At 43.8% G+C, this 20,915-nt stretch overlaps 1 protein-coding gene across 4 annotated transcripts in view; it reads left to right on the forward strand.

Moving 5' to 3' along the window:
* LOC140185138 (suppressor of tumorigenicity 14 protein homolog) overlaps positions 1-20,915 on the forward strand; it is a 141,055-nt gene that overhangs the window by 35,797 nt on the left and 84,343 nt on the right. For all 4 annotated transcript variants that reach the window (XM_072238500.1, XM_072238497.1, XM_072238498.1 and 1 more), the window contains exons 2-5: positions 1,407-1,566; positions 3,529-3,659; positions 9,522-9,592; positions 13,739-13,899. In XM_072238500.1, the coding sequence (XP_072094601.1) occupies positions 1,407-1,566; positions 3,529-3,659; positions 9,522-9,592; positions 13,739-13,899 (523 nt within the window). The remainder of the gene's footprint in view (positions 1-1,406; positions 1,567-3,528; positions 3,660-9,521; positions 9,593-13,738; positions 13,900-20,915) is intronic.

Consider the following 20,915-nt stretch of genomic DNA (forward strand, 5'->3'; position numbering starts at 1 on the left):
TATTGTTTGGTGGTGGAAGTAGGTAATGTTGTAGAACATAGGACAGGACAGCACAGGAACAGGCCTTTTGGTCCACAATGTCTATGCCAACTGTGATGCCAATTTAAAGAAATCTCATCCGCCTGCACGTGGTCCAGATTCCTCAATCCCTTGTTTGTTTGTGTGCCTGCCCCTGCCTCTTGTTTCTGCTTCCTCCATCTCCTTGTGCAGCATCTATCACCCTCAAAAACCTGCTCACAAATCTCCTTTCGATTTAGCTCCTCTCACCTCAAATCTACACCCTCTTGTATTTGACAAGGCCTGAAGAAGGGTGGTCCTGCTCAAACTCAAACTGGATATCAGTCAGTAGGTGAATGGTGAATAACTGCCTTGATAGCACTTTGCATCACTCAGCTGTGGACCAGCATGAGTCTGACTGGGTTGGGATTAGCCAGATTAGATTTATCATACGTTTTTCAGATAGGATATACCTGGGCACTTTTCTACATCATAATCTATTTGACGTGTTGCAGCAGTGCTGGAATAGCTTTGTTAGGGGTATAGCTGGTTCTGAGTCTGGCTATGATGTTGGCTGATCAACAGCTTTTTCAGCATCCAGTGTTCTTAGTCTTTGATACCATGGTGGAGTGAATCAAACTGGCTCAAAACTGGCTTCTGTGTCATTGAAAATACTTGGAGGATCTCGGCACTTCTGCCTATGCATATGCTTCAGCTTTGTCTTTAACCATGGTCGCACCATCACAGAGCATTGGGATGTTCAATGTTTAATTGTCCACCGTCTTTCATGGATGGATTTGGTGGGACTGCAAGCTTCAGTTGGATCCATTAGCCATGGCATCATTTAGCTCTGTCTGGGCGACTTGTTTTTGCCCATGTTGCAACCCTGCACTCCTGACTGAATCAGGGCTGTTCCTATGACTTGACAGTAATGGTAAAGTCTGTTCTTTGCATCTTTCTCTCCAAAGTTTGCATAATTTCTATTTTTAGTTATTTTCCCAGGAAGTCAGCCAGAGTTTTCTAGGGCTTGTAAGGCTTTTTTAACAGCTCAGTGTGTTTGAGATTTTTCTCAGTTGTCTCAGATTTATTCTATTTGGACTCCAAGTAGGACATGATCTTCATATTCTTCTCAGAAAGATCTACCTGACATAATATAAAATTTCCAGTTGCATGTTTGTTCTGCCAGTTTATTAATTTTGACATATTTTCATTCCTTTCTTACAATTACCATTTCTCCCTAATTCAGTGTATTGACCAAACTTTGTCTGCCTCTTTAATCCCATATTATGCAATGTTGCCAACAATTGCATTTTGGAAAGTTAATATTTACTCACTGAAAGCTGTAAGAATGCTGGGTTGCTCTAGAGTGGGTTTGTTTGCTTTTAACAGCATGTTCTGGATTTCTGCAGGAAATCAATGGCATTCCTGAAGAAATGGAGTTCCTTCCAGCAAGTAACCAGAAAAAGTTGGAGAAACGCAGCCCAAAGGAGAGAATGCTACTTGTGGGAGTGATTATTGGGGCTGCCCTCTTGTCCCTGATGACTGGACTCCTTGTTTGGCATTTTCATTGTAAGTATATTTTGCTCACACTACCCCAGAATACGTGGATCCTGGATCTGTACTCTACAGCCACCAATAGACAATCCTTTGGAGAACATCATACTCAACTTGAATGATTGCACCACTGTTGCTGTCACAGCAGTGGAATACTGCAGATGAGAGTAGAAGCTGTCTGCTCTCAGTGTTGCCTTTGTTGTATAGCTGAATTAATGTTATACCAGTGAAATTCATGAATGCTAAATGTCCTGAGCAAAATTCATTTATCTCCAGGGCTAAATATGTAGAACACAGAGTGATTATAAAAATCTAGGACATGTAATACTTGCAAAAGAGATAAATATTCAATGTACCCACTATTTACACTCAGGGATAAATATACAGTGCACTATCAAATGTGCTACAGATTAGAATAAATTTCCTTATAATGGAGAAATACAGCATGCTTATGTATGCTGTTACATCACCAAAGACCACACGGTTCATGAAGGATGTGCCTGCCTCTTTGGAGAGCAATCCTCCCACCATGCTGCTCCTTCCCCATAACTCGAATTTTTTTACACCTTCAAATGTTTACCTAGTTAAATTTTTAAAAACTACAATCAAATCTCTTATCTGCAGTACATTAAGGTTGTACATTCGACAATGTAACATTTTGCTGATCAGTTTGTAGTTTCTCCTTGCATCGCTCCTGGGTCTTTAGCCAGTGTCCTTTGTTGACCCAGCAGTGAATGTTAAATAGTCATAGTCATACCTCATTGATCCCGGGGGAAATTGGTTTTCGTTACAGTTGCTCCATAAATAATAAATAGTAATAGAACCATAAATAGTTAATTAGTAATATGTAAATTATGCCAGTAAATTATGAAATAAGTCCAGGACCAGCCTATTGGCTCAGGATGTCTGACCCTCCAAGGGAGGAGTTGTAAAGTTTGATGGCCACAGGCAGGAATGACTTCCTCTGACGCTCTGTGCTGCATCTCGGTGGAATGAGTCTCTGGCTGAATGTACTCCTGTGCCCACCCAGTCCATTATGTAGTGGATGGGAGACATTGACCAAGATGGCATGCAACTTAGACAGCATCCTCTTTTCAGACACCACCTTCAGAGAGTCCAGTTCCATCCCCACAACATCACTGGCCTTGCGAATGAGTTTGTTGATTCTGTTGGTGTCTGCTACCCTCAGCCTGCTGCCCCAGCACACAACAGCAAACATGATAGCACTGGCCACCACAAACTCGTAGAACATCCTCAGCATCGTCCGGCAGATGTTAAAGGATCTCAGTCTCCTCAGGAAATAGAGACGGCTCTGACCCTTCTTGTAGACAGCCTCAGTGTTCTTTGACCAGTCCAGTTTATTGTCAATTCATATCCCCAGGTATTTGTAATCTTCCACCATGTCCACACTGACCCCCTGGATGGATATAGGGGTTGCCGGTGCCTTAGCTCTCCTCAGGTCTACCACCAGCTCCTTAGTCTTTTTCACATTAAGCTGCAGATAATTCTGGAGCGCAGTGTGCTTACACACTGGACTGAATACCTGTAGCATATTGGGTTTACAATCTCGTATTGAGACCGCAGAATGTTCTAGAGGGAATTAAACATTCAGAGCTGGACGGAAATTTATATTGTAGGTTTCTGCAAATAAGACAAAGTGAGGCATTTTATGTTTAACAGAACCCATAACACATTTTAATGAACTCCAAAACCTACACAACAAAAGCGTGCTAAAAACCTTTTACAATTATGTCATCACGTCAGATCAGTCTCTTAAAGCGAAACCCCAACTCAGTATCGGTGGTTGTGAATTATGTACATTTCTACCAATTATGTTACCCTACAATATCCAGATTAATGAATGCAGTGGTTGGCTTTGCTAATATTGTTAGTATGAAACTAGTAATAGAAGCACTGCAGAGGTCTTAGAATGAGAATTGTTCTTATTTGCTAACTTTACCTTTTGACTTCCTCTAGTTCGGCCAGATAATCGAATCAAGAAAATGTACAATGGTTACCTTACAATTGCTAACAAGCAATTCACAGAGGAACTGGAGGATTCAGAGTCTGCGGCATTTAAGAAACTTGCTGCTACAGTTGAGAAAACGGTGAGTTTTTCATTAAACAAGTAGATGATGCAGATAAAATACATAGTTAAAGCACTCTGTATGTGGTCTGAGGACAGGTATGGACTGTACTTCCCTGTTACTGAGATCCTGTTTTAGCTTCTAAGGGACTGGTTACTTTGGAACCCTCTATACAGACCTCTTCTACAATCTCCCATACCAATATACACACTCAAAATGCTGGAGGAACTCAGTAGTCCAGGCAGCATCTGTGGAAAATAATAGGTGCTGCCTGGCTTGCCGAGTTCCTCCAGCATTTTGTTTGTGTTGCTTGGATTTCCAGCATCTGCAGATTTTCTCTTGTTTCTGATCCCATACCAATATTTTAGTTATCTTTATTTTCTAAAATACCCTCAGTTCTCATGCCCACATTATTCTTGGCAACATTATATCCCTCTTTTAAACTAATATCAACTGCAATCTCTTGAATCGGCTACAGACAAAACCACTTTTCCAAAGAACCGTACTTCTTAATGGTATGTATCTTTATTGGGGGGAGAAAAGTATTTCTTCAAATATCTGCCACTGTTAATCTGCTGTTCTGTTAGATACTTCCAAGTCAAGTCTTCAACCATTTGTTCTGATCTCTCTGTAACTTGGATCATAAACTGGGATTATTCTCCTTGGAAAGAGTAGGTTGTGAGGAAATATGAAAATGGGATTTTAAATTTTGAATGACAAAGTAAATGGAGAGAAATTTCATATGAGATGACCCAGAAGTGACTGTTTTATGATCTGGGGTTACTGTATTTAGGAGAAGTAGGGAGGACTTCAAGGGGGAGGTGGAAAGAAGCTGTAGGGCTATGGGGATCAGTCGGGATCCCCATACTGCATGCTTCAACTACTGCACAGAGTCTTGTCATCTTCAGAAGTTTTCTGATGACTCTGCCATAGTTGGATGCATCAGCAAGGGAGATGAGGCTGAGTACAGGGCTATGGTAGGAAACTTTGTCACATGGTGTGAGCAAAATTATCTGCAGCTTAATGTGAAAAAAACTAAGGAGCTGGTGGTAGACCTGAGGAGGGCTAAGGCACCGGTGACCCCTGTTTCCATCCAGGGGGTCAGTGTGGACATGGTGGAGGATTACAAATACCTGGGGATATGAATTGACAATAAACTGGACTGGTCAAAGAACACTGAGGCTGTCTCCAAGAAGGGTCAGAGTCGTCTTTGTTTCCTGAGGAGACTGAGGTCCATTAACATCTGGCGGACGATGCTGAGGATGTTCTCCGAGTCTGTGGTGGCCAGTGCGATCATGTTTGCTGTTGTGTGCTGGGGCAACAGGCTGAGGGTAGCAGACACCAACAGAATCAACAAACTCATTCGTAAGGCCAGTGATGTTGTGGGGATGGAACTGGACTCTCTGACGGTGGTGTCTGAAAAGAGGATGCTGTCTAAGTTGCATGCCATCTTGGTCAATGTCTCCCATCCACTACATAATGGACTGGTTGGGCACAGGAGTACATTCAGCCAGAGACTCATTCCACCGTGATGCAGCACAGAGCGTCATAGGAAGTCATTCCTGCCTGTGGCCATCAAACTTTACAACTTTCCCTTGGAGGGTCAGACACCCTGAGCCAATAGGCTGATCCTGGACTTATTTCCTGGCATAATTTACATATTACTATTTAACTATTTATGGTTTTATTAATATTTATTATTTATGGTGCAACTGTAACAAAAACCAATTTCCCCCGGGATCAATAAAGTATGACTATGACTAGGATACTGCTTCGTAGAGCTGGTATGGACATGATGGGCTGAATAGCCTCCTTCTATAACTATCCTGTGATGCCTTTTGATTTCAATTTGAAATCTACTTAAGCCAATTCTTCATATCTATATTCCCTTTATTTTAAATTTAAGAACCTAAGTGTGTCTTTCCCGAATAATTGCCCAGAAAAGCTGGGGGAAATGTGTTTTATGAGAGAAGAAATTTGATGATATTGGTACTTGTATAAATAATGTTGCAGAAGTGAATGTGACTGAGCTGATAACTCTCACGGCCAAATAATCTACATCTCAGAGTACTGAAAGTAGACGCCATGGAAGCAGTAGATGTTTGAGTGTTGTTTTCCTGTATTCTACAGATTGTGGACCAGACCTGTAGTTTGGAGGGTGGCAAATGTCACCCCACTACTTAAATACGCTGTAGAAAGAAAACCACACAAGTTAGTGTAAGATCAGTGATGGGGCAAATGCTAGTGTTTCTCAGGATGTAATTTACAATTCAGGAAATTTAAAGGCTATATCAGCGGGATTAAACAAAATCAACAAGGGTTCATGAAATGGGAATCATGTTTAACAAAATTACTGGAGGATTTGCTGATGTAACTGATAGAATAGACAAGGCAGAGCCAATGCATGTGACGGATTGGGATAAGCAGTTAATGCACAAAACTGAAGCTCGTGGGACTGGGAGTAACGTACTGACATAGAAAGCTGGTTGACGGACAGAAAACAGTCGGAATAAATGTACAAAAATCTAGAACCATTAAGCAGGGCAGGCAGTATTTTTGGAGGATGAGAGAGAAAGACAGAATCAGGTTCAGTTTAAAGACATTTCATCAGTTTCAAATTTCCAGCATCTCGGGCTTTGAGACTTTCCTGAGGAGCTCTGACTTCCTCCCATGTCCCAAAGATATACTGGGAGGTTAATTGGTTAATGTAAGCCAAGTGAAGGAAATGGGGACCAGCTAGACTTGATCAGCAGAGACTTGTTGGGCTGAAGGGCCTGGATCAGTGTGGTATTACTCTGACTCTTTGACTCACACTTGAGCATAAAATTAGCTCACATGTGTTGTTACTTGAGAAAGAAGGGGTACTCGGAAGTAAGGCGAGAAGGATTGGGATGCCCCACTGGGAGGTGGAACAGAGGATATGAACAGGTTGACAAAGGCTTCAGGTCAAGTTAGACAAGGTGAGTGGGCAAGTGTTGGTGAAGCATGCTTTAGATGATGCATGTAGGCAAATCAGAAAGCTCAAATATAATTTGCATAATGACAGGTAAATGCTGGTGTACAAAGGGATTGGGGGGGTGGTTCTCGTACACTGGTCAATGAATGCAAACCTGTGGGTGGTAGGGTTGTGTAGTACTGAAGCAGGATCTTTACCTGCTATGTCACAGGTAGACAAAATGGAGAAGAAAGCTTTTGGCATGCTGGCCTTTTATCAGTCAGGGCATTGAGCATAGGTGTTGGGATGTTAGGTTGCAATTCTACAAGATATTGGTGAAACTGCACCTGCAGTACTGTATACAGCTTTGATCGCTCTGTTCTAGGAGATGCATCATTAAACTCAGAAGGGTGCAGAGAAATTGTACAAGAATGCTACCAGAACTTGAGGGCCTGAGTTATGGAGAGAAATTGAGCAGACTAGGATTTTGTGCCTTGGAATGTAAGAGATTGAGGGTAGCCTTACTGAAGTGTATAAAATCATGAAGATATAGGAAGAGTGACCTCATGTAGTCTTCTTCCCAGGGAAGGTGAACGAAAGATTAGAGGTACCACACAAAAATACTGCAGGAACTTGGCAGGTCAGGGAGCATCTATGGAGTCGATGTTTCGGGCCGAGAGAGTCCTCTGACTATGAAATGTTCTATTCCAGGCATCTTTTAGTGAATCTTCACTCTTAAGACAGGGAAAGGAGTGCAGTAATAGTTCACTAGGCTGATTCCTTGAATGATCCAACACTCTTAAGAGCAGAAGTAGCATTGACTAGTGCTGCGCTCAAAACTTTGGTTAGGCTTCACTCAGTGTGTGATGTGTCGCTCTGGTCACCAGAATAAAGGAAGAGTGTGGAGGCTTTGGAGAAGGTGCAGAAGAGGTTCATCAGGATGCTGCCTGTATTGGAGAATATTAACTACAAGATCCAGAGGCTGAGGGGAGACCTGGTAGAGATTTATATTAAAAAAAATGAGAGGCATAGATAAGGTAGTTAGTCTTTTCCCCATGGTGGAAATGTCAAATATTAGACAGCATAGGTTTAAGGTGAAGGGGGAAAGTTTAAAATTTTCTTTCACAGAGGAGTGTAGATGCATGGAACAGATTGCCTGGGGTCCTGGTGGAAGCAGATACAACAGTGATGATTAAGAGGCAGTTACAGGCATGAGAACAGGCAGGAAATGGAGGGATATGGATCATGTGCACACAGATGGGATTAAGCTATACTGTGCACTATTCAATGTCATTTCAAAATTCTCATGCCTTAAAAGCAGAGTGGCTGTTTCCGCTGTGCGGGGGAATGGGAGGTGAGTAAAGGATTAGGAGTCACGATCTCAGGAGAGATTTCTTAGTGGTGGTAACTCGGTGGCAGTCCCTACCACAGAGGTTGTGTAGGACAAGTTGCTGAACTTGTTTAGGAATACGGTAGATTTCTGAATGCAAAAGACATCCAGGATAATGGAGAAAGTGGGAAATGGTTTTGGGGAAGGATCAGATGCAATAGGATTGATTGGCAGAGTGGGCTCAAAGGTCTGTTTAGTCAATACATTCTCTGAAATTTGTGATCCCTTGTTCTCCAAAGATGCTTCACTGTATAGCCACTAATTACACCCTTTATCCATGACCTGACCTGAAATAGCTTGTACCCTATACCTGCAGGGCCAACAATGCATGTCCTGAACTCTCCGTGGGGATTACCTTGTTGAGGAGTCCTTTCCTCAGTTGTTTTGACCACTGCCTGCATGGATCCTTTTTCTCTGAACCAAAGTAATTTCTTACAAATACAACTGTTCTTCATATTGTATTTTATATTTGGTGTTATATTTTCTGGTGATGTAGGAGGCATTCAGGCCATTGAGCCTGTGCCAGCTCTCCGAGTTACCTATTCTCCCCACTTTCCCGTCAACTCCCCCCAGATTCTACTGCTCACCAGCATGCTGGGAACAATTTACTGTGCAATTAATCTATTGACCTATTAATCTATTAATCTTTGGGATGTAGAGGGAGACCCCTGCGGTCATGGGGAGAACATGCAAACTCCACACAGACACCACCTGAGGTTGTAATTCAACCTGGGGACCTAACTGCTGCCCCACCTCATTTTCCAAGGAAGGTAAAACACTTGTGTATGTTCAGTCCCACGCCTAGGTCATCTCATGGTCATGGGTCTGTAAGGTCTGTCAGAACACAATGGAGCACTTTTATCTGTGTTATATTTATTTTTGCATTTCATCTAAATTGATACAAATGCCCTATACACTTTGTTTTGCATTTTACTACAGTGCACCATGTCTTGTCCTTTCTTTGAAGCTTTTAAAATTTTAAATTTTCCTTATTGCCATGTGTTGGGCATGTGGCCAAGTGGTTAAGGCGTTCGTCCAGTGATTTGAAGGTCGCTAGTTTGAGCCTCAGCTGCGGCAGCGTGTTTGTGCCCTTGAGCAAGGCACTTAACCACACATTGCTCTAGTGTCTGTGCGAGGAGTGGCACCCCACACAGACTTCCAATCTGTGCATTGTAAGGCATGAAAATGCCCGACGCAGGCCTCTCATGGTCTGAGTCGACATTTCCTCCCCTCCCTCCCCTTATTGCCCGCTCTCCTTCCCCTCCATCCCCAGCCTGCTGAAATGCAGTGCAAAGGTCCAGTTACTGAAAGCACCGAGCCATGCCCAGTCTGTGCAGCCTGACTGCTGAGGGAAAACACAGCCATGGGGTAAGGGACCAAAGCACTGCAGCTGTACAGGGCCTGGTGATAGCACACCTGGGATGTGGTGTACAAGACTGCAAATCAAGTTTGGGACAGACAAGGACTGTACAGTGGGATAGGTTAAAAATGGTTTCATGTGTAGTGAAAAGACATAAACCCGTTATTAAATACAGTATTTTCCTCTTTAATTTGACAGCTGCAGAATACTTACATGGAGATGGATTCAGTGGCTCCGTATTATGTGCGTTCTACCGTTACAGCATTCAGGTAGGTCTCTGACGTACACTGTCCACTGCTTGGCCCGGGTCAGGCTTTGTTTTGGGAACTTCAGGGATCACAGTTTTGTGATTGCTGATTTCACGGGTGCTGTCGTTCCTTGCTGATGCTCCTGCAGTGACTGATAGACAGTAGGAATGTCAGTTCCATGGTGGCTGACACGGGGAGGTGGGTAGTGGAGGGTGGTTGGTACCTGTCCCATGATACGTGATTTGAATGGTTACACAATCATGGTTCTTCATGGGTAAACAGCCACAGTTGTCTTCCTGTTTGATTCCAACACAGTGCCCACAACTGTCAACCTGCTCATGTATTCTAAAGTTCAAAGTAAATTTTATTCTGAAAATGCATATATGTCACCATATACAACCCTGATATTCATTTTCTTGTGGGCATACTCAACAAATCTATAGAATAGTAACTATAACAGGATCAATGAAAGACCACCCAACTAGGACGTTCAACCAGAGCGCAGAAGACAGCAAACTGCAAATGCAGATATAAATAAACAGCAATAAATATCGAGAATATGAGGTGAAGAGTCCTTGAAAGTGAATCCATTGGTTGTGGGAACATTTCAATGATGGGGCAAGTGAATTTGAGTGAAGTTATCCTCTCAGTTCAAGAACCTGATGGTTGGGGGGTAATAAGTGTTCCTGAACCTGGTGGTGTGAGTCCTGGGGCTCTTGTACCTTCTACCTGATGGCAGCAGTGAGAAGAGAGCATGGCCTGGGTGGTGAGGGACTCTGATGGACGCTGCCCTTCTATGATAGCGCTCCATGTAGATGTACTCAATGGTGGGGAGGGCTTTACCTGTGATGGACTGGGCAATATCCACTACTTTTTGTAGGATTTTCCATTCAAGGGCATTGGTGTTTTCTTACTCGACAGTGATGCAGCCAGTCAATACACTCTTCACTACATATCTATAGAAGTTTGTCAGAGTTTTAGATGGCATGCAAAATCTCTACAAACTCGTAAGGAAGTAGAGGCACTGCCGTGCTTTCTTTGCTTTCTTCGCAATTGCACTTATGTGCTGGGTCCAGGACAGGCCTTCTGAAATAGTAACACTGAGGAATTTAAAGATGCTAACCCTCTCTACCTCTGATGAGGACTGGCTTATGGACCTCTGGTTTCCCTCTCCTGAAGTCTACATTCGGTTCCTTGGTCTTGCTGACATCGATTTGTGGTTTTGACACCATCAGCCAGATTTTCAAACTGCTGCCTATATGATGATTCAACACTACCTTTGAATTGGCCTATGACCGTGGTGTCATCAGCAAACTTGAATATGGCATTGGAGCAGTGCTTAGCCACACATTCATAAGTATAAAGCGAGTAGAGCAGGAGACTAAGCACACAGCCTTATGGTGCACCTGTGCTGATGGAGATAGAGGAGGAGATGTTGCCAATCCAAACTGACTGGGGTCTGCAAGTGAAGAAATTGAGGATCAATAGTACAAGGAGGTATTGAGGCCTAGGTCTTGGAGCTTATTGATTAGTTTTGAGGGGATGATGGTATTGATGACTATCAATACTGTAGTTAATAAAGAGCATCCTGATATCTGCACCTTTGCTGTCCAGATGTTCCAGGTTTGTGTGAAGAGCCAATGAGATGGCATCTGCTGTGGACCTGTTGCTCCAGTTGGCAAATTGGAGTGGATCCAAGAGGTCTCTCAGTCAGAAGCTGATGTGCTTCATCACCAGCCTTTCAAAACACGTCATCACTATGGATGTAAGTGCTACTGGGCGATAGTCATTGAGGCAGGTCACCCTGCTCTTTTTGGGCACCAGTATAATTGAAGCCTGCCTGATGAATGTGGGTACCCTACATTGCCGAACTGAGAGTTTGAAGATCTCAGTGACCACTCCATCCAGTTGATCAGCACAGGTCTTTAGAGCGTGGCCAGGTACCCCATCTGGACCAGATGCTTTTCATGGGTTCACCCTCCTGAAAGTTGCCTGCGTGTCGGCTTCAGAGACTGAAATCATAGATCATCAGTGATGTGGGAGTTCACAATGGTTCATTCATGTTCTGATGATCAAAGTGAGCATAGAAGGCACTAAGCTCATCTGGAAGTGAATCCCTGCTGTCTCCCATGTTGCTTGATTTAAATTTATTTGAGGGGATAGCATTCAGGCCCTGTCACAGCTGTTGAGAATCCCTCATTGATTCAAGTTTGGTCTGGAATTTCCACTTTGCCCGTGAAATGGCTTTACAGAGATCGTACCTGGTCCTCTTGTAACTTTTTTTTGGTCACCAAACTTGAAAGCCTCTGATCTGGCTCTCAGAAGATTTCTGATCTCATGGTTCATCCAGGGCTTCTAATTGGTGAAAACTCTGAATGATTTAGTGAGGGCACACTTATCTACAGCTGTTTTAATGAAGTTTGTTACAACCATGGTGTATTCATTCAGATCTCTAGATGATTATAGTCGGCTGTTGGTGGTATGTAGGCTGCAGTCAGGATTATGGAGGAGAACTCGCTTGTTAAATAGAACAGACCACATTTGATTGGTAGGTGTTCAAGGTTGGGAGAGCACGAGTTTGACAAAACCACCACTGTGGAGCACCAATGAGAGTTTATTATAAAATACACGCCGCCTCCTTTTACCTTCCCCAAATTAGCAGTTGGTCCATTCTGTGAATCGAGATTCCTTCTGGCTTGACTGTTGAGTCTGACATGCCCGACGAAAGCCATGTTTTAATAGAGCATATAATGGAACAGACTCAGTTCTCTTCGATATGGCAATCTTGACTTCAGGTCCTCAATCTTGTTCTCCAGTGACTGCACATTTCTCAACAGGATGCTAGGTAGAGGAGGCATCATCCCTCTGTATATCAGCCTGGCTTGGATCTGTTGACTTGTGCTGCTTGGTCAGTGTTACACAGGAGTGCCAGATCTCCTTGTGAATTATACTGAGTGCTAAGTAGCTGTGTCAGTAGATCAAGCTTTCCAGCTCCTCCTTATTTTCCTGCACTCCTTTGATCTCTGAGTTAAGAACATCAAAACCAGGCCCTAGGATACTTTTGAGATTGTCCTGCCATTCCACAAGATCATGGTCATTCCTCTAGCTCAACACCATTGTTCCGCATTATCCCCATACTCCTGGATTTTCCTGTCTCCTGAAATCCAATCCATTGAATAAATAAACTCAGTGACTTGACCCTCCACAGACTACCAGGTTAGAGAACACCCCTAATTCTCCTGATCTCAGTCCTAAATGGCTTATTTTATTTTGAAATAATGAAGGACATAGTGTGATGATGATGTTATGACCCTGCGACGTAGTAGAGATAGATTGAGTGACTGGGCAAAATCTTGACCAGTGGAGCTCATTATGGGGAAGTGTGATTCAATAAGAAAAATCAAAAGATGGGTTATTATCTAAATGGAGAGAGACTGTAAGTGAATAGTATTTCAGGTGGGTCTTGATATTCTGCTGCATGTATCACTGAAAGTTAACAAGCAGGCCCAACAAATGTATAAGGCAACAAACAGCATATTGCTGTGTATTGCAAAGGGAGTTTGAAATGGGGGGGATTTTGTTCCAATTGTATGTGGTGTTGGTCAGGTCAGTGTGCTCCTGGTACTCATCACTGGATGAGAAAGGTCCCCCTCAGATCTACAATAAACCTCTCACTCTTTTCTCTAAATTACGTCCTCTGAAATGATGTGAAAGTTTCCTTTTGGTCGCCCCAATCTATACCCCTCATAATTTTACAGTTCCTCCATCATTTCAACTTGTAACTGAAACACTTTGTCCCAGGCAGCACCCATTGTGCAACTGTCCTGTATTTTAACGATCAGTACTCCAGCGGAGGTTGGACCAGTGTTTTGTGAAGTTGAAACAGAAACCCCCCCCCCCCCCCACACTCTTCTGTTCCCTTGTGCTCCTGTGAGGTGAGGCCAGTATAGGTGAACCATGATCACATATAATGATGGGGCAGGTTTGAGGGGCCAGATGGATCTTTTCCTCTCTTTGATCCCTAGTTCCAGAGCCCCCAGATATAGTAACCCCCTTCCCTGTCAACGTTTGTAGTTTCAATGAGATCACATCTTGTTCCTCCTATCCAGAGTGTGTCAAGCTGTACGTTTCTACCATCTGTCTGAGCTGTCTCTTGTCCTCCTGCAGTGAAGGCTCCGTAATTGCTTACTACTGGCTTGAATGTCGGGTCCCACCAGAGAATGCAGATGAACTCGATAAAGCTATACGAGCAACATCGCGATCAATATCTGGCAGATTATACTCGGGTGTCTCAAAATCACTGCGGATTGCTGAACTGGTGGTCGATCGTGAGTACTGCATGACTGTGTATGCGTGGAATATGCTGGGTGTCTCCATCTCATTGTCCTTCATATCCATTTGTGTATGCAGTGTGGAGGTCAAACTCCCATATAGATTAAATAGAGCGTAGAACAGTACAGAAGAGGTGTTTCTGGTTTATTATTGTTAAATGTACTGAGAACCAATGAAAAGCTTGTTTATACAGATCAAATCATGATACTGTGGATTGAGGTAGAAATCAGGTATAACAATAACAATGCAGACTACAAATTACAACTGGAAATAGAAAAGGCTTGTCAGAAGGGCAGTGTTATGATAATTGTGGGGGATTTTAACATGCGAGTAGATTGGGAAAATCAGGTCAGCACTGGATCTCGAGAGAGAGAATTTGTAGAATGTCTGCGGGATGGCTTTTTAGAACAGTTTGTTGTTGAGCCCAGTAGGGGATCGGCTGTACTGGATTGGGTATTGTGTAATGAACCGGAGGTGATTGGAGAGATTGAGGTGAAGGAACCCTTAGGAGGCAGTGATCATAACATGATTGAGTTCACTGTGAAATTAGGAAAAGAGAAGCCGAAATCTGATGTGTCGGTATTTCAGTGGAGTAAAGTAAATTACAGTGGCATGAGAGAGGAACTGGCCAAAGTTGACTGGAAAGAGACACTGGCGGGAAAGACAGCAGAGCAGCAGTGGCTGGAGTTTATGCGAGAAATGAGGAACGTGCAAGACAGGTATATTCCAAAAAAGAAGAAATTTTCGAGTGGAAAAAGGATGCAACCGTGGTTGACAAGAAGTCAAAGCCAAAGTTAAAGCAAAAGAGAGGGCATACAAGGAAGCAAAAATTAGTGGGAAGAGAGAGGATTGGGAAGTTTTTAAAACCTTACAAAAGGAAACCAAGAAGGTCATTAAGAGAGAAAAGATTAACTATGAAAGGAAGCTAGCAAATAATATCGAAGAGGATACTAAAAGCTTTTTCAAGTATATAAAGAGTAAAAGACAGGTGAGAGTAGATATAGGACCGATAGAAAATGATGCTGGAGAAATTGTAATGGGAGATGAGGAGATGGCAGAGGAACTGAATGAGTATTTTGCATCAGTCTTCACTGAGGAAGACAGTATACCGGACACTCAAGGGTGGCAGGGAAGAAAAGTGTGCGCAGTCACAATTACGACAGAGAAAGTACTCAGGAAGCTGTATAGCCTAAGGGTAGATAAATCTCCCGGACTAGATGGAATGCACCCTCGTATTCTGAAGGAGGTAGCTGTGGAGATTGTGGAGGCATTAGCGATGATCTTTCAAAAGTGGATAGATTCTGGCATGGTTCCGGAAGACTGGAAGATTGCAAATGTCACTCCGCTATTTAAGAAGGGGGCAAGGAAACAAAAAGGAAATTATAGACCTGTTAACTTGACATTGGTGGTTGGGAAGTTGTTGGAGTCGATCGTCAAGGATGAGGTTACAGAGTACCTGGAGGCATATGACAAGATAGGCAGAACTCAACATGGATTCTTCAAAGGAAAATCCTGCCTGACAAACCTATTACAATTTTTTGAGGAAATTACCAGTAGGCTAGACAAGGAAGATGCAGTGGATGTTGTATATTTGGATTTTCAGAAGGCCTTTGACAAGATACCACACACGAGGCTACTTAACAAGATAAGAGCCCATGGAATTATAGGAAAGTTACATACGTGGATAGAGCGTTGGCTGATTGGTAGGAAACAGAGAGTGGGAATAAAGGGATCCTATTCTGGTTGGCTGCCGGTTACCAGTGGTGTTCCACAGGGATCAGTGTTGGGGCCGCTTCTTTTTACATTGTACATCAACGATTTGGATTATGGAATAGATGGCTTTGTGGCTAAGTTTGCTGACGATACGAAGATAGGTGGAGGGGCCGGTAGTGCTGAGGAAACAGAGAGTCTGCAGAGAGACTTGGATAGATTGGAAGAATGGGCAAAGAAGTGGCAAATGAAGTACAATGTTGGAAAGTGTATGGTTATGCACTTTGGCAGAAAAAATAAACGGGCAGACTATTATTTAAATGGGGAAAGAATTCAAAGTTCTGAGATGCAACAGGACTTGGGAGTCCTCGTACAGGATACCCTTAAGGTTAACCTCCAGGTTGAGTCGGTGGTGAAGAAGGGGAATGCAATGTCGGCATTCATTTCTAGAGGAATAGAGTATAGGAGCAGAGATGTGATGTTGAGGCTCTATAAGGCGCTGGTGAGACCTCACTTGGAGTACTGTGGGCAGTTTTGGTCTCCTTATTTAAGAAAGGATGTGCTGACGTTGGGGAGGGTACAGAGAAGATTCACTAGAATAATTCCGGGAATGAGAGGGTTAACATATGAGGAACATTTGTCCGCTCTTGGAATGTATTCCTTGGAGTTTAGAAGAATGAGGGGAGACCTCATAGAAACATTTCGAATGTTAAAAGGCATGGACAGAGTGGATGTGGCAAAGTTGTTTCCCATGATGGGGGAGTCTAGTACGAGAGGGCATGACTTAAGGATTGAAGGGCGCCCCTTCAGAACAGAAATGCGAAGAAATTTTTTTAGTCAGAGGGTGGTGAATCTGTGGAATTTGTTGCCACGGGCAGCAGTGGAGGCCAAGTCATTTGGTGTATTTAAGGCAGAGATTGATAGGTATCTGAGTAGCCAGGGCATCAAAGGTTATGGTGAGAAGGCAGGGGAGTGGGACTAAATAGGAGAAAATGGATCAGCTCATGATAAAATGGTGGAGCAGACTGGATGGACCGAATGGCCTACTTCTGCTCCTTTGTCTTATGGTCTAATACAGTGTAACAGCTGCAGAGGAAGTGTAGTACAGGTAAACAATATGGTGCAAGATAGCGAGGTAGATTGTGAGGCCAAGAGTCCATCACATCATACAAAATGTCTATCGAAGAGTCTCAGCAGTGGGGTAGAAGCTGCCCTTGGGGCTAGTGGTAAATGCTTTCAGGCTTTTAGATCTTTTGCCCGATAGGAGAGGGGAAAAGAGAGAATCTGGGGTGGGTGGAATCTGATTATGCTGGTTGATTTACTGAGGCAGCAAGTACAAGCAGAGTTCATGGAGGGGAGGCTGGTTCCTGTGATGTGCTGAGCTGTGTCCACAATTCTCTGCAGTTTCTTGCAGTCATGTGCAGAACAGTTGTTATACCTAGCATCCAGACATAATGCTCTCGATGATGCATCGATTAAAAATTGCTTTGGGTCAATGGGGACATTCCACTGGTTTAGCTTTCTGAGGAAGTAGCGGTGATGTGGAGTCCAGCGACTGCAGATGCTGGAAGAAGACCTCAGCAGGTCGAGCAGCATCTATGGAGGGAAAGGGGTGGCAGAGCTTTCGGGTCAATACCCTGCACAAGGACTGACTGTGGAGGAAATGGAGCCGGTATAAAGTGAGAGGGAGGGGTAGGGGGGCAGGTAATAGGTGGAACCAGGTGAAGGGGGCAGGGGTGTGGTGAGCAGATAATGTCAGGTGAAGGACAAGGAAAGTTCAAAGTAAATTTTATTAAAGGACATATATGTCACCATATACCACTCAGATTCATTTTCTTGAGGGCATTCACAGTAAGTAGAATGAAACACTGCACACAAACAAAGACAGCAAATTGTGCAAATACAAAGAAAACTCCAAAATAATAAATAAATAAATAGACAAACAAATAATTGCAAACATGAGTTGTATAGATCTTGAAAGCGAAGTCCATAGGTTGACAAATCAGATACATGTTGGGAGGAGTAAAGTTATCCACTCTGGTGCAGGAATCTGGTAGTTGAGAGGTAGTAACTTTTCCTGAACCTGGAGGTATGGGACTTAAGGCCATGGTACAACCAGTCAGGATACTCTCCACTGAGCATCTATGGAAGTTTGTCGAAGTCTTTGCAAACCTCTAAGAAAGTAGAGGCACTGCTGTGCCTTCTTTGTAATGGCACTTACTTGCACATCCCAGGGCAGGTCTTCTGAAATGATAACACTGAGGAGTTTAAAGTTGCTGATCCTCTCCACCTCTGATACCCCGATGAGGACTGGCTCATGGACCTCTGGTTTCCTCCTCCTGGTCAATAATCAATTCCTTGATCTTGCTGACATTGAGCAAGAGGTTGATGTTATGGCACCACTCTCTCTCCTGTGTGCTGATCATCGCCACCTTTGATTTGGTTTATGACAGTGGTGTCTATAGCAAACTTAAATATGGCATTGGAGTTGTGCTTAGCCTCACAGTCCTAAGTGTAAAGCGAGTAGAGCAGGGGGCTAAGGCACAGCCTTGTGCACCTGTGCTGATGGAGATTCTGGAGGAGATGTTGTTGCCAGTCTGAACTATCTGGGGTCTGCAAGTGAAAAAAATCAAGGATGCTGTTTGCACAAGGAAGTATTGGGGCTTATTGATTAGTTTTAAGGGGATGATGGTGTTGAGTGTAGAGCTGTAGTTAATGAAGTATGTACCCTCACTTTCAAGGTTTGGATGAAGAGCCAATGAAATGGCATCTGCTATTGACCTATTTTGCTGGTAGGCAAACTGGAGTGGATCCAGGTCGCTTCTCAGGCAGGAGTTGACATGTTTCATCACCAACCTCTCAGAGCACTTCATCACTGTGGATATAAGTGCTACTGGACGATAGTCATTGAGGCAGGTCACCACATTCTTCTTAGGCATCAGAATAATTGAAACCCACTTGAAGCAGGTGGGTACATCAGACTGCCGCAGTGGGAGGTTAAAAGATATCAGTGAACATTCCAGCTAGTTGATTCGCACAGGTCTGTGTGACTCGGCCAGGTACCCATCTGGGCCACGTGCTTTCTGTGGTTTCACCCTCATGAAGGTTCCTCTCACATTGGCCTCAGAATTTGAAATCATAAGGTTGACAGGGGCTATGGGTGTTCATGATGGTGCCTCCGTGTATGTCAGTTAAAGCAAGTGTAAAAGGCATTGAGATCATGTAGGAGCGAAACCTTGTCACATATGTCGCTTGGTTTTACTTTGTAGGAGTGATAGCACTCAAGCCCTGCCACAGCTATTGAACACCCTTCAGTGATTTAAGTTTGGTCGGAATTGTTGCTCACTTATGAGACAGGTTTACAGACGTCGTACCTGGACTTCTTGTATTTTCCTTGGTCAGCAGGTCTGAATGCCACTGATCTAGCCCTCAGAAAATTGTGAGTCTCTCAATTCATCCAGGGCTATTGGTTGATGAAGACTCTGAATGATTTTTGGGGACACACTTGTCCATGAGTGTTGTTATGAAGTCCATGATAACCATGGTGTATTCATTCAGATTCTCTTGGGTCCTGGATATGGCCCAGACCACTGACTTGAAGCAATCCTCTGCCTCTTGTCACCACCTTGTTGTTCTTCCCTCTGGTTCCTTGCTCCTTGGCCTCTACCTGTATGCAGGTAGAAGGAAGACAGCTAGATGATAAGATTTCCTGAAATGTGGTCTAAGGATGAAACCCTAAGCATTTCTGATCATTGTGTAACAGCGGCTGAGTCTGCTGGGACCCCTGGTGCTATAGATGCTATGTTTATGATAATTGTGCAGAGATTTCTTCAAGCAAGCCTGATTGAAGCCCCTGCCACTGATTTGAAAGGTGTCGGAGTAGGCTGTTTCTTGTTTGCTAATTGTGGCACTCACTAAATTAAGTGCTAATTTAACATCTGCCTTTGGCGGTATGCAAGCTGTAGTCAGGATCACAGAGGTGAACTTTCTCAGGAAGTAGAACAGATGGCACTTAATCATTAGATGTTCCAGGTTAGTAGAACTGGAGTGAGGCAAGACCACTATGTCCGAGCGCCATGAAGAGTTTATCATGAAACAGACTCCCACTTCTTGGTTTCTCCAAATCAGCAGTTCAGTCCATCCAGTGGATCAAGAAGCCATCTGGCCTGACCACCATATCTAGATGAGCCATTTCTCCATGAAACAGAGAACGCAGCAATTCCTCATTTCCTACTGATACAGCAATCTTGGCCTTAGTTCCTCTATCTTGTTTTCCAGTGACTGTACATTTGCGAACAAGATGCTGGGTAGAGGAAGCTTTACACCCTGATGCTTGAAATCCTCCCCTCCTCCTCCTCTTCTGGCGCCGGTGATGGCTGCTGACGTCCGTCCTCTGAACGGTGCCGTACCTGCTTTCCTGAGAGTCAAGTCCACTGAGTCTTTAGGGCGATCGTAAAATCGCTAGTTCTTTTAGACAGTTCAAAAGTGCATAAATTACAGGCTGCAGATTGCAGCAAATGGTTCAGTAGAAGTATATCTAGAAGTTTTGTGAGCTGCCTGCAAAATGCGCCATGTATTTCCAGCGCCATCTTGGAAAGGAAAAAATGTTAAGACAGGCTGGCAGGTGAGGGTTCTAGAGTCAGAGAAACTGGCCCTTTGGCCCATCATGTCTATGCCAAGGCCCTCTAGTTTTATTCACCCCTACCATGGGAGACTCCAGCTACAAAAGACTTGTGGTCCCACCAGGTATATTAGCCTCGCCAGCCTGTAAATCTTTGCCTTGTCCTCACTACCCTCCTTAAAGGCACAATATTAGCCATCGTCCAGTCTTCTGAGATCTCATCCACGCATTTAATTTTGCTGCAATTTCCTTCGTCCCCAAATTAATTATTCACATGTCTGAGGTATGTTTTACTGGTACGCTTGTGATCTGAAGTCTGTTTCACTGGTACAGTTGGTGATGGCCATGGTGTCAGGTCTGGACCAAGTAAGCCGCCAGTTTAGACAGTGAGATCAGGTTGGTGGAGGGAGAGTGATTGGGTACGGAGGACAGTTATGGAGAGGAGGGACAGAGATGTTGCAGGCATTGGGGAGGGGAGGGGAAGGTAAACGCAAGTTGAGAATGATTGCAGACTGGTGGGGGAGAATATATGTTCAAGAGCTTTATAGATGTCTGTTGAGTAGTGGGTAAAGGGGTAAAGTTGGTGGGGAGGATTGCTGAGAGATGCTGGGCAGGGGTGATGGTCAGATGGGAGCTGTGTGTAATGAAGGGCTGGCAGTGACCATGGTGGGTGGTGGCAGA

This window comes from Mobula birostris, chromosome 20, assembly GCF_030028105.1.
Source record: "Mobula birostris isolate sMobBir1 chromosome 20, sMobBir1.hap1, whole genome shotgun sequence".
In the NCBI taxonomy this organism is placed as follows: Eukaryota; Metazoa; Chordata; class Chondrichthyes; order Myliobatiformes; family Myliobatidae; genus Mobula; species Mobula birostris.